At 42.5% G+C, this 14,574-nt stretch overlaps 1 protein-coding gene across 2 annotated transcripts in view; it reads right to left on the bottom strand.

Annotated features, from left to right (window-relative positions):
* The window catches only part of GFM1 (G elongation factor mitochondrial 1), a 39,986-nt gene extending 30,866 nt beyond the window's left edge, over positions 1-9,120 (bottom strand). The window contains exons 1-5 of one of the 2 annotated variants that reach the window (XM_008142239.3): positions 8,927-9,120; positions 7,540-7,692; positions 6,106-6,238; positions 4,806-5,010; positions 2,600-2,716 (exon numbers count right to left, since the gene is read on the bottom strand). In XM_008142239.3, the coding sequence (XP_008140461.2) occupies positions 2,600-2,716; positions 4,806-5,010; positions 6,106-6,238; positions 7,540-7,692; positions 8,927-9,016 (698 nt within the window). In that variant the 5' untranslated portion in view covers positions 9,017-9,120. The remainder of the gene's footprint in view (positions 1-2,599; positions 2,717-4,805; positions 5,011-6,105; positions 6,239-7,539; positions 7,693-8,926) is intronic. The other variant, XM_054713675.1, reaches the window with a different exon arrangement.
* Between the last annotated feature and the right edge of the window lie 5,454 nt (positions 9,121-14,574).

Genomic DNA, 14,574 nt, shown 5'->3' with positions numbered 1-14,574 from the left:
TATCATCAACAAATCAACAAACGACTAGTGCTGGCGAGGATGTGGAGAAAAAGGAACCCTCGTGCACGCTAGTGGAAATGCAGACTGATGCAGCCACTGTGGAGAACAGTATGGAGTTTCCTCAAAAAACTAAAAATGGAACTCCCATTTGACCCAGTGATCCCACTTCTAGGACTGTATCCCAAGAAACTAGAAACACCAATCAGAAAGGATATATGCACCCCTAATGTTCATAGCAGCACAATTTACCATAGCTAAAATTTGGAAACAGCCTAAGTGGCCATCAGCAGATGAATGGATTAAAAAACTATGATACATCTACACAATGGAATACTACACTGCAGTAAAAAAAGAAGAAATTCTTAGCATTTGCTACAGCATGGATGGAACCGGAGAGCATTATGCTAAGCCAGTGGTCGGCAAACTCATTAGTCAACAGAGCCAAATATCAACAGTACAACGATTGAAATTTCTTTTGAGAGCCAAATTTTTTAAACTTAAACTTCTTCTAACGCCACTTCTTCAAAATAGACTTGCTCAGGCCGTGGTATTTTGTGGAAGAGCCACATTCAAGGGACCAAAGAGCCGCATGTGGCTCACAAGCCGCAGTTTGCCGACCACGGTGCTAAGCGTAATAAGCCAGTCAGAGAAAGATAAATATCACATGATCTCACTCATTTGTGGAATATAATGAACAACATAAACTGATGAACAAAAAACAGGTCCAGAGACAGAGAAGCATTGATCAGACCATCAAACCTCAGAGGGAAGGTAGGGGAGGGCGGGGGTAAGGGGGAGAAATCAACCAAAGGACTTGTGTGCATGTATATAAGCCTAACCAACGGACACAGACACCAGTGGGGTTGAGGGCATGAGTGGGGGGTGGGGGTTGGGGGGTGGGGGGGACAATGGGGTGATAAGGACACATATGTAATACCTTAATCAATAAAGGGAAAAAAATACTAAAAAAAAAAAAAGTTTACTAAATACGACAGACTCTTCAACCTTAGCCCCAGTTATCCATTCCTTAATAGAGGCCAAATAGGTAAGAGACACAGATAAAATATATACAACCAAGAAGTGAATATACTTGATATTTAGAAATATTAGTATGAAAGTTCTCAAAGTATCTTTAAAATTGAAACTAATGTCAAAAAAATAGTAATCTTTTCAGAAAACATGTACCTAAATGAAAAAGCAAAAGCCAATTGCAAATACTTCTAAAGAATGTTCTTCAATAGTCTTTAGAACTTAATTTCTTCCTTTCTGTTAAGCTCTTTAGTGCTTAGACTTTTATGTCAGAAACAAAATATACAAACCCAGTAGTCCAGCGCTGGGAAAGGGGGCAGGTATATTAAGAAGTTACACCTGTGGTTCTGATGTACAACTAGTTTAAAAGCCTCTAATTTAGAAGACAGAAACTTGTGCCCTGGTAACTCTGGGGAAGTGGATTTGTTTGTTTATTTACCAACATTTTTTGAGTCCCTATTATATACCAGACACCTCTAGGGCTGGGGAAAATAGCAATGAATAAAGTTGATAAAAATCCCTGTGCTCTTGAGCCTTACATTGTAAGGAATAATAGACAAACTTGCAGTCATTACTCAGTTGTCACACAAGAAGTGTGAGAAACCCTTCATCTGCTGGACAGCTCCCATCTTTTTCCTGCCCACAAGATGGCTGATCCAGATAAATTCTGTATTTAACTGATCACGACACCCTTTACCTACCCGCCAGATCAGCAATCCTAGTTCCATAGCAAAGGAAGGAAACCCCCAAGAAGTACCTCTGGAAAAACTGCCAGGCTGCTGAGGCCACTCCTCAGAACAAGGATCCTTTATGACTCCCCCACACTGTCGAGATTAGTGCCACTCAAGTGGTCTGTAGACCTGCAACATCAGCGTCTTTGGGAGCTTTCCAGAATGCACATGGCAGGCCCCACCCTAAGATCTACTGAATCAGAATCTCTGGAGGTGGATACAAGAATAGGTGTTTGTTAAAGCTCTCCAGGTGATTTTCCTGAATGCCAAGGTTTGATAATCACTAAGAAACTATAGTGATTTGTATGTGAAAGTCACTCAAAAGTTGATTGATGAACCAAATACCATATCAGTTACCAATTTGCTTCTTGTATTGCCTAAACCACATCTGTACAATCTGTAACTGCTTTTTACATATTAATCTTTTTATCCTTGCAATGCCATGAAGTAGGTAGAGGGAATATTTATGATGCCTATTTTCTTCCTAGTTTTTATCTCAATATCCATGATGTAGTTGCTCCCCCAAAAGTCTGCAGAATGAATGAATGGATGAATGAATGCAACATTACATTACTAGCTGAGGCTGAAGGCCTCCTTCCACCACACCATGCAGGTCATAATACGATGCAAATATATTACCCAACAAGTAACATACTCTCCCTTGGAATAAGCAAAATGGGAAGCAACTAGGATTAAAGGCACTAAAACAAAATCATCTTAAAGGCTATTCTTCCAGCCACATTTCAAAAAGTTGTTTATTTAAATAACTCATCCTTTTCCTTCTCTTCAATACTTTCTAAAATGTAAGAGTTATTTAACGGTATGTTTTTAATACTTACCCAAAGTCTCCATCAAAATAGATGGCTCGTTCCTCAATAAGATCTATAATACCTTTAAAGTCACCCTCCAAACCAATGGGTATCTGCACAAATGCTGCATTATGATTTAGTTTAGACCTGAAAAATAAAAATACATATACTTAAATCCTTTTTTCTCCCCAAATCCCTTTGAAATTACAAAAAAAAAAAAAAAGTAAGAAGAAATCAATGGGCAGATGCTGTAGCTCTGGGAGGGTGTCATCAGCAGTCAGAACAGACGATATAAAGCAGTTGAGAACAGACTGACAGCCAAACTCATCATGCTCACGAAGCTACAACCCTATTTAGGCAATAAAAAGAACTCTAAAAGGATAGTAGGATAACTATGTCCACATATCATTCTTGAATCAGCTGACTCTAGCGAAACAGAGTATAGCTACCTGAAGAGAAGTTCTTGGAAGAAAACTCTCAGAGCAGGTGTTAAAATCAGACCCTTATTATCAGCCTGTAACTCCATCAGCCACATCTACTGAATAAAAATTACTCATAGACAGGGATTCTCACTTAAGGAGAAATATGTTCTAGCTACCTAGATTCTATGTGCCCATCTATGATTATGGCTAGATAACTAGGAATCACCAAATATTTGAAGGAAACCAATAAATAGCTTGAAAGAGAGGTATAAGCTCAAGAAATAGTACTAACTTCCAAGGAGAGAGATACTAGAAGAAAATAAAATGTAAAGCTCTGAGAAGTAACTATCTCTATTAATAAAAATATTCCAATAAAAGAGAAAGTTTATGGAAATTAACTATATATAATTGCCGAAATTAAAAAGAACAAACAGGCTAAATAACTGAAGGGATGCAGATGAATAGCAGATTAGCGAACTAGAAGACTGACCTCAAGCATTAGCTCATTACCCAGTCCAAAACAGAGACAGAAAGTATGGCAGAGAGACCAGATGCAGAAGTTAAAAACACAGACACCAGATGCACAAGTTTCAAAATCTGTTTAATGGGAGTTACAAAATGAGAAAACAGGTAAAAAGGGAGTGAAGCAAACCAAACTAGCCAAATAGATGCTAGAAGAGAATATTCCTAAAATTCAGAAAGAGACTTAGTAGAAAGAGTCCCTATATTGCCAACCACAATTAAAATATAGTAATAAAGATGAAAAGTAAAAATGTTTCATTTTACCAAGAAAATTTTACAGGTATCCATAAAGGACAAATTTCACTCTCATATTCTCAAATACATCACTTTTATCAAAGTGCACACAGCAATACGGTCACTTAAAGTTCCTCAACACCGGATCTTTTGTCATCAGACACATCACTCTTAGTCTTTCCCTTATCACGAACTCTGCTGCCTATGTCTCTCTTGTGTCTATCAGCTCTCTCTTGTGAAATGAGCTCCACTTACACATCCACAAGCGGTGAAAAGTGAGACAGACTCTTTTCAAAGGCTATCTGAAATACATAACTGTGCAATGCAGCACACTACAAATACCACTGGGTTACCCCTGGTACAGAGCAGAAGTGTTCCCGTTATCTTAGCAGGTATTTGACCATGAGAGCAAGGAAATACAGCATACTACTTCAGGGCATTAATTAAATTCCTCAAGTAGCCGAAACCGGTTTGGCTCAGTGGATAGAGCGTCGGCCTGCAGACTGAAAGGTCCCAGGTTCGATTCCGGTCAAGGGCATGTACCTTGGTTGTGGGCACATCCCCAGTAGGGGTTGTGCAAGAGGCAGCTGATCGATGTTTCTCTCTCATCGATGTTTCTAACTCTCTATCCCTCTCTCTTCCTCTCTGTAAAAAAATCAATAAAATATATTTTAAATTCCTCAAGTAAAGGTTAAACTAAAGGGGATCCTCTAGATTTTTCTAAATAAACACAAAGTACTTTTAGAATCTACTTTAGATTATAACTTCTCTAATTATAGCAAAACAGCTTAAATTGCCAGATTATTTTCTGACTTCACCTTCAGCATCCCTACAATTCAAGTAATATTTTCCCCATTTTAGAGAGAAGGCAGTTGATGAGATCACACCATAAACCAAAACCAAACTACTGACTTTAATGCTCCATTTACTAAATCACTCAATAAATTAAATAAAGGGGTGAGGGGATGTAAGGATAAAGCTTAATGACACTAGTTGTTCTGGATATCAAGTTTATCATGCAGATCATCACACCCCTCTGTTCTTCTAAGAATCAGTACCTCATCTGCTGCAGCGCCCTGGCGGGGTTGGAGCCCAATCGGTCCAGTTTGTTAATGAAAGTGAGAAATGGAACATTGTAGCGCTTCATCTGCCGATTCACAGTCATGGTCTGGCACTGCACCCCTCCGACCGCACAGACAACAAGGATCGCGCCGTCCAACACTCTCAGGGCCCTTTCAACTTCTATTGTGAAGTCCACATGCCCTAAATGAGACAAGTGTGTGAGGGTCTTAAAGAGCAGCCTGAAGTTTTGTAACATGCACAATTAAAAGTTTCTGTATCTCTGCTCATCACATAAGGCTTCTAATTAGAATGAAATTTTTAAAATCACCAATACCATTCACTCACCATAAGGTCCAGGGGCCCAACAAGATCACTTCAAAAAGATACATGGGCATGTGAACCTCTGGAATCAGCTACAACATGCAAAAGGCACGAATCTTCCTACTCACCATTTATTAGCACTATTTTTCAGGGAAATCACGAAAGGATGAGGGAGGCACGCTAGGCCCCAAGTCAAACTTCTCTAACAGAGACTCAGTTACACCTCTGAGTATCCTATCTAATAAAAGAGTAATATGCAAATTGACTGTCACTACAAACACACAAGATGGCTGCCCCCATGTGGACACAAGATGGCCACCACAAGATGGCCAGCAGGGGAGGGCAGTTGGGAGGGACCAGGTCTGCAAGGGAGGGCAGTTGTGGGCGATCAGGCCAGCAGGGGAGGGCAATTGGGAGGGACAAGGCCTGCAAGGGAGGGCAGTTGGGGGCGACCGGGCCTGCAGGGAAGGGCAACTGGGGGGGGAGGGGGGCGGGATCCAGGCCTGCAGGGGAAAGCAGTTGGGGGGACCAGGCCTGCAGGGGAGGGCAGTTAGGGGTGACCAGGCCTGCAGGGGAGGGCAGTTAGGGTGACCAGGCCTGCAGGGGAGGGCAGTTAGAGGCAATCAGGCTGGCAGGGAAGCAGTTAAGCATCAATCAGACTGGCAGGGGAGTGGTTAGGGGGTGATCAGGCAGGCAGGCAGAAGTGGTTAGGGGTAATCAGGAAGGCAGGCAGGCGAGCAGTTGGGAGCCAGCAGTCCTGGATTGTGAGAGGGCAGTCGGACATCCCTCGAGGAGTCCCAGATTGGAGAGGGTGCAGGCTGGGCTGAGGGACACCCCCCCCACCCTCGTGCATGAATTTCGTGCACTGGGCCTCTAGTTATTTGATACTCAAATATAATATAAGCTGTGTCACAGTAGAGGAAAGAGCTCACTGTGCTTCTGCCCAAACAAGCTGCAATAAAACAGAAACCTCACCAGGAGTATCTATAATGTTGATGTTGACATCTTTCCACATGGTATAGGTGGCCGCTGACTGAATAGTGATTCCTCGTTGTCTCTCTAGTTCCATGGAGTCCATGACAGCACCAACTCCATCTTTACCTTTCACCTAGACACAAGGACAGCAATTCAGAGTTCTCTGTCCCTGCATTCCAAGAAGCAGAGACATTTTTACAGAGATGGAACCAGAGCACAGGTGGTTAAATGATGCAATTAGCAGAGAAGTCTCATTTGTCAAACCATATCATCTCATGAAATAGAAAGCTGACACAGATTTTGCCCTCCATTACCTGCCTAACCCTTTTTTCATCCGTTCTCAGCAACTACTGCCATAGAGCAGTCACCCATCCTTGGAGCCATCCTTGCTCCTTCGGCACTGCTCCTGCCCGCCAGCCCTCTGCTGGTCTGTGCGGAGATGTTCAGAGAACAGCTTTGCCTGCTCTGCTATATGTGGATTTTGAGGCCCAGGAGGGGAGGATTCAGCTTTTAAAGTATGCGATTTAAGAAGATGATCTTCATCTGAAGAAATATTTTTGAATGGAGAGTTGTTACTCATTGATATGTAATTTCTTCAGGAGAGTTTCGAGATTTTCTTTAAAATTTTTTTTCCTGATACAGATAGTTTTTAAACTACAGCAGGTCCTCAGGTTACGTCGGAGATCTGTTCCTACGGCACCGTAGTAAGTCAGAACCCACCTACATAAGCACCTACGTCACTCACATGGAGCACATGCACAGCAGTAATGAAGTGAAACAGTAAAAAAATTTAAAAGAAAGGTAACAATACCTGACCTTTACTTGTGGTAAATATAGTAAATAATAAAAAACATAAAGCCATAAGTACATATGTTGAAATGACAGAACTTTTTTTTTTTTAATAAATAAATGGAAGATGGCGACGTAACCACGAAATGACATACGTCGAGTCCAACGTAACCCGAGTACGGACTGTATTAAGCTCATACTATGCATCATTTTAAATCTTTTTTTTCCCACTTAACATTATAAACATCTCTCCGTAACATTAAAAAAATTATGTCAATACTATTTTAATGGCTGCTTAAGGATACATCACATTACGTAATTTAACATTCTCAAAAGACCACCTACTCAGTATACCCACAATCATGATCACTAGATCGATTCCTCAGAGCAATATTTCAAGCCGACTCGAGCTATCCACTGTGTAATATGATTTTGATTAAAGATCCACTGCTACCATTCTTTAACCCTTTGCACTCGCTTGCTTTTTCCTCGATTCCTTTATTCTAATGCTAACCGTGTCGAGTCACACTCGACATCTGAGTGAAAAAGGTTAAACCTTTCAGGTTTTGTAAAGTTTGTTAAATCATAACCACAAAACAATTAAAACCAAGCTCTAACTCATCGGAATCAACACAAACCACATACCTCATGCATCTTTGCAATTCTGCCAGTGTAGTAAAGCACTCGTTCTGTTAATGTCGTTTTCCCAGAATCGATGTGAGCTGAGATTCCAATATTTCTTATCCTTTCATTAGGAATCTTCCCTGATGAACACCATCTGCAGACCTTCCAATTAACCTGGAGAGAGAAAAAAAAAAAAAAAAGCCCAATTCATTGCACATTTTACAAGGTAACAACAGGCAATTAAAATGGGTTGGTGGACATCTTTCCTCCAAGGAATCTCAATGGACACAAAACATCATCTGAGATAATCGGGAAAGGAAGAGTAAATGTGTCAACCTGCAACTCTTGCAATCAAAGGAGAGAATGCAAGAAAGGACAGAAAATATATATTCTCAAAAAGAATTAAATCAAAAAACGATGTATTAAATTAATTAAACAAGTTTGAAAACATACACTGGGGCTGATAAAATCAGAAAGACAGTTCCCAACAGCTACTTTACTAGGAAACAGCTTTTAGTTTAAATTTTACTTTGATTCCCCCACCCCACCCCACCCCACCCCACCCCACCCCACCCCACCCCACCTGTATTGCGGTTCACAGCAAGCAAGAATGTTCGAGGCCTTCTGTGCTCTATGCGCTGGTGCCAAGAGCTCCCAGGCAGCCTACAAAAAGTTTCCAATTCCTTCTACCCCCCAAACAATGACATTAAAAAAACAAAAACCCACTTTATATTAATCGGGGAAGGGGGGTCAAATCTTGCATGCGTGGAATCAAGACACAATATAAACCTCTTCCTATAGGACTGCACATCCAAAATGCACTGCAGCCACCTTTGGGGAAAGGAAAGCAGAAGGCCTTGGAAAAGGCGGGTCAAGTATTAGGTGGAATCTGGGTGACAGGCGCGTAGTTGAGTCAACCCCAGGGACACCAGGGAGCAAAGCAGAGCAGGTCTGCGTGACGGGAAGGGCTCAACTCCTGCCCAACCCTACTTCATTCTGCGCCCCCGGCAAAAGGCAGCAACCAGACCGCAGGGAAGTACCCGGAGGCTCGCGCGCCTGGTCAAACCCCCCAGGGCAGGCTGAGAGGGGGCGGTCGGCCCCGCCACACGCGAGTGAAAAGAGCACTTGATAAAGAGGCGGAGGCCCTGGGTTCGAGCCTTGGACACACTCCTTGTTCAGCTGACTGGCCCTTCCCTCCAGGCACGTCTCCTCTGGAAGGTACAGCAAAGAGAAGAGGCTCCATCATACATGGAGGCACGCCCAACCTCCCAGGGCACGAGCAGCCGTCAGCACAGTGAGTGAGGAGGCGCCAGGGAGGGAAGGGGTGTCAGCACCCACCCGGCCCCGGAGGGCCGCAAGGTCCCAGGGACGTTCCCCTGTTCGGGCTCGCCTCGCCGGGCACTGATACCTGCTTCCCCTGCCAGCCCAGGGCGGCCGGGACCCGCGGGAGCGGCCCGCGGCCCACAGCCGTGGCGAAGGCTGCCCCCAGCAGCCTCATGGCAAACACAGAACAAGTACGAAGGTCCCGCGGCTCCGGGTCCGCTCCGCCACCCGCACCGCAGCCGGAGCGTTCAAAGTCACGCCGGCGACCAGGGCCGGAGGAGCACTTCCGGGGCGAAGGACGCGAGGGGGCACAGAAGGGAAAGAGGGCGGGGCTTCCGGACCTCAGAGCAGAGCAGCGCCCTCCGCTGACCGGGCGCCCTCTGCCGGGTTGGAAGAGAAAGTGCAACCGCTTTGCGGCTCTAATCAAGCTTTTGCGTATTCCCAGAAAGATGCAAGCCTTTAAACGTGCAAGTTTTCCCCGTATAGCAATGTGGAGACATGTTTATAACAGAATGTAAGTGAAAAAGATGCAAACTTTTTATCTATGCTGTAACAAACATAAAAAAATAATTATCTGAAAAACATGACCTGGAGGGAACAAGGAAAGATAAGAACTATCAATTATTTGTGCGTTTTCTCATTTCGAGATGTCCCGCCATTGTTTGTTGTTAATTAAACAATGTTATATGTCCAGTCCAAGGAGCACAGTGTCCTTGATGATTCCACGTGAATCTCTTCGAGGCATCTCAGACTTAGCGCCCAAAACCGAGCTCCTGATCTTCCTCCCAAACCCTTCCGCAGTCTTCATTGTAAAAATGGAAACTCCGCTGAGTTGCCCATATCACCAATGTTCGTCACTCTGACACCACTCTTTGACACCCTTAATCTGTCAACATATGCTATAGGCACTGCCTTCAAAAATAGACCCGAAGCTGCCGCTTCTCCCCCCCTCTCCAGCACTGCCACCTCGACAGAAAGACTGCAGGAGATAGCTGTCTATTCTCAACGCAGGAACCACGCCAGGTCATGTCATTTCCTGCTGCAAACACTCCATCCAGTGAATTCATCATCGTTGCTGTTATCTGTACTTTTGTGTAATTTGAAATTTCTCATAACTTTTTTTTTTTAAGTGTAATGGCATCCCCTCCCTGTCAGGGTAAGCACCCACGGCCCCGCTGGAGCTGCTAGGCCAACGCAGCTCTACTCCCCAGCCACATGGGCCTCTTCGCTTACCCTCACATGACCAGGGTCCTCGTTCCTCCCCAGATAGCAGCGTGCCTCTTTCCCGTACTTTCTTCTGTCAGTTCCAAGAGCCTCCAGCAGTGAGATGCTCCCTGACGAACTCTTCTAAAACAGCAAGCTCCTCCCTTTCCATTTCTCATGCTGCTTCATTTGCCTGCAGAGCACTTTAGATATATCCAGATATTTGACATACCTATTTATTGTCTGGCTACCAATGGGAATACCAATTCCATAAGGACAGTGATTTGGATTTGTTAGTTGCTGAAACCTTGTATGTACTAGATGTTCAATAAGTATTTGTTAAAATGAATGAATGAATCAGGTCAAATAGAAATAAATTACAAGGACAAAAGAAATCAGACTCAATGATGAATTTTGAACCTATTTTTTTGCATGCCATCTATGTATTAATTTACAATAAATGATTTGTAAGCTGCTTTGATAAATTCATTAAAATTGAATATATCTTTAAATAAACTTTTTCATTTATAGACTTTAAAAATTTAGTCTTTATAAGCTTTTATATTTGGCTAAAATATATGTTAAAATATATAATTTTGTAAGTGGTAATAAAATTAAGGTTTTTAATTTTAAGATAATTATCTCTTCTCTGTATATAAAAGGCTAATATGCTAAGTGTCTGACCGTCCAACTGGTCACTATGACGCTCACTGACCACCAGGGGGCAGACACTCAACGCAGGAGCTTCCATGATGCACACTGGCCATTTACAGAGAAACACCACCACGGACCTGGCACCCACAAAGCAATACTTGGCTTCCCCCAAGTGGGACACAGGCCCTGCCACCACCCCAGAGCGACAGTCCACCAAGTTGCAGCTGATGCTGCCGAGACCCCATGGAGCAAAATGTGGCCCACAGCCCAGCCCAGAAACAGTCGCTGTGGGTGCTGGATAATGATGTCATGTAGCAATGCCCAGCTTCCTCTCCCTAGTGACTTCCTCTCCCTTGGAGTTTCTTCAGCCCAGAAACATGACTTGCTTTATAGTCAGGTGCAAACATTTTACACTTTAACCAAATATCTGTGAAGTGTTTTCCCATGCCTCATCTCATTTGATCCTCACAGAACTCCTGGAGTAGGTAGATAATAGATTTGGTGGAATCCTCTTTTCTTTTTCCTTAGCTGGAAAATGGAGATTTAGAAAGTTTAGAAACTTGACCCAACTGAAAAGAAATGGTGGACCTTGAAAATGACTTCAGGTTTTTTCACTGCGCAGAATATAGTCAAACACTGCTGCAGTTAAATATTTTATCCTTTGTTCTCCCTGCATGATCTACAATAATAATCTGCTTCATGTTGATATTTACTGCTGTGTTGCTGACAATTACCTGAAAGAAAAGTTGGGGTGCTTCACTGGGCTGGAAAAAGCTTAGCTACATCAGAAAGCAGGTCTAAGTAAGTTTATTCTATATCTATAAAAGGCTAAGATGACTCACACATGCGCGATACATATAAAGCTCTCGCTGGTGCCAATCACACACGTGTGTTTCGATCTGTTATTGTTAATTGTAAGTTTGGTTGATACTTCTGTTATAAAGGGCGAATATCGATATTAAAATATTTCTTCTACTTAATTTCCTTTCAATGTGCACAAATTCATGTACTGGGCCACTAGTGTTAAATAAAAGTGTATCTATTACCACTTTAACAAAATTTCCTTCACTAAAAATGCATACTCATTATCTTGTGTGTATATATATTATTTTTCTGTAATTAAACCAAGTATATTCTTATTTTTATTAATACCACTTGTAGCCAAAGTAATCAACTTTGTTTTGTTAACATAGAAAACTGAAACATGGAAAACCAAGCACTATTTAGCTCAATTTTTATGAGTACATACAATTGCCTTTGTTAGGTTTTAAAGTGGTATGTTAGGTTTTAAATTGGCACCCTGAGTGGCCAGATTATTATGATCTCTGAACACATAACAATCTGGCCACTCAGTGTGTGTGTGTGTACACACACACACACACACACACATTCACACACAGCCACACACACACACACACATATTCGAGGCCTGGTGCATGAATTTTGTGCATGGGTGGAGGTCCGGCCAGCCTGGCCAGGGGGAGGGGACAAGGGCCGTTGGCCGGCCTGCCTGCTGGTCGAACTCCTGGTCCAAGGGACAATTTGCATATTAGCCTTTTATTATATAGGATATACACAGAGTGGCCAGATTATTATGTGTTCAGAGATCATAATAATCTGGCCACTCAGTGTATATATATATATATATATTCCAAAATATTTGAACATAGTGTTAATTCAGTCATTTTATAATGTATAAAAATAAAGATAAATTGAAACTATCTTCAGTAGCCAAAACTTTGTATCACTTTTACTTAGAAATTGTCCAAATATCTAAAGATCAATTTAACATTTCTAAAGTTTTGAGAAGTTAAATGAGGATTTGGAAAACTAAAGTTCTAGCTAAAATTTAGCTAGAGCCATCTGTATACTGTTAAAAGATAAACTGAGGCATAGCGAGAATTTTGTTTGAGCAAAATCGATTCCAATAGTGCAGTGTCACTCTGGAAGTGTTTTGGAGCTTGGTTTGCCACTTTGTTGACTATTGAGTTTGCCAACCACTGACCTAGATTCTTGATTCCAATAATTACAGGCTGTTGTTGTTCCTTGTGATTAAGACCCTATCCAGTGGTCGGCAAACTCATTAGTCAACAGAGCTGTAGTTTGCCGACCACTGAGCTAGGGGAAAGACTTAAAAGAGGAGGCAGAAGCAAAGCAAGGAGGTTCACTGATTGGCAATAGTTTAAGCAGTTGTCTTTTTTTTTTTTTTTAATATATTTTATTGATTTTTTACAGAGAGGAAGGGAGAGGGATAGAGAGCTAGAAACATCGATGAGAGAGAAACATCGATCAGCCGCCTCCTGCACAGGGGATGTGTCCGCAACCAAGGTACATGCCCTTGACCGGAATCGAACCTGGGACCCTTCAGTCCGCAGCTCTATCCACTGAGCCAAAACGGTTTCGGCTTAAGCAGTTGTCTTATTTGGGAAAGCCTGTTTGTGTTTAGGTTTCAATTTCTTAGCCTTAAGGCCTTGCAGGCTCAGGTTTTGCTTTGCTCTCAGGGGCTACTAAGGCATTAAAGCCGCCTCAAACTAATGTTTAATTAATTTAATAATACAAATATGAAAGTATTTCTGTAAAAGGCTAATTGCCTTCCCTATTCAAGAAGAGAGGAGTTTAAATATAAGCCATATCGTTAAAAAGCCCTGAAAATAAAAATGTGTGGCCTTTTATATAAATAACATGGTTTCTTTAGACAAATAACACAAAGGCTCTCCTGTTTGGGGTATTGTCTTCTAAGGTGCCTCTCGAGTGCAAGTCTTCAACAGGTCACAGTTCCCCAAAGTGGTTACTGCAGTTCCTTGCTAAAGGTGTGCCAGAGGTTTGTCTGTTCGCTGACAAACCCATGAAAAACGGCCTGATGTGCTATCAAATGGAAAGTATTCTTACGTCTGTCTCAGGCTGACAACCGACCTGAGAATCATGTGGTTAGATGGTAACAGTCATGGACAGGAGGATTCTCCCAAAGCAAACTTCTTGTACAAAGGCAAGACTGAGGTAAGTTTTCATGGACAAATAATATAACATGGTGGGAAAACAGAAGATAAATGTGTTTATAGCCAAATTCACCAGAGGACACCGAAGTCTCATCAGAACCTCCAAACTCCAGCATGACATTAGGGCCAAAGATATCATCAGAAGGCAGTTTACTGCAAAACCTATGAAATCAGGGCCAGAGGGGCCTTAAAGGGTCTCAGATATATACATAATTACCAAACTGAAGGTCCTACTCATTGCAATAAGGGTCTAGGTTGAGCCTTCGTAGAATCTCCAAATTGTCCCAGCCTGATCAGCCTAAGACCACTCTTTTAGTTCATCCAGCTGCTGAAACAAAGACCATAGACTGGTTGGCTTATAAACAATAGAAATTTCATGTAGTTCTGGAGGCTGGGAAGTCCAAGAGCAAGGACAGAAGATTCGGTGTCTGGTGAGAAAATACTCGCTCATTCAAAGGCAGTCAACATCAACTCTGCTCACATGGAAGGGCAAGGAAGCTCTCTGGGTCTCTTATAAAGTCACTAATTCTATTCATGAGGGCTCCACCCCCATGACCTAATCACACCCAACAGCCCCATCTCCAATTACCATCACACTGCCACTTGCAGGCACCATCTGATTCCAATGTGCTCCGGCACTGCCCTGTGACAGGAAAGGACAATGGAGTCATGAAGGTAAGGAAAGCGTATCACTGAGACTGCCAGCGCCAGGAAAACCTCCAAAGTGGCAAGGAGCCTAACTATGCAACTTGGCCTTATTACCAAGGCCACATTCGCCAAATTGTTCATATCCTTACATTCCCCTAAGACCCAGGGTTCCAGAAAGATCAATGTTGTCCGTTAAGAAAAAAATCATGTGAGCTACAGGCTACAGAGAGCC

Source organism: Eptesicus fuscus, chromosome 3 (assembly GCF_027574615.1).
Source record: "Eptesicus fuscus isolate TK198812 chromosome 3, DD_ASM_mEF_20220401, whole genome shotgun sequence".
Taxonomy (NCBI): Eukaryota; Metazoa; Chordata; class Mammalia; order Chiroptera; family Vespertilionidae; genus Eptesicus; species Eptesicus fuscus.
This window is presented reverse-complemented; position numbering and strand designations above follow the sequence as displayed.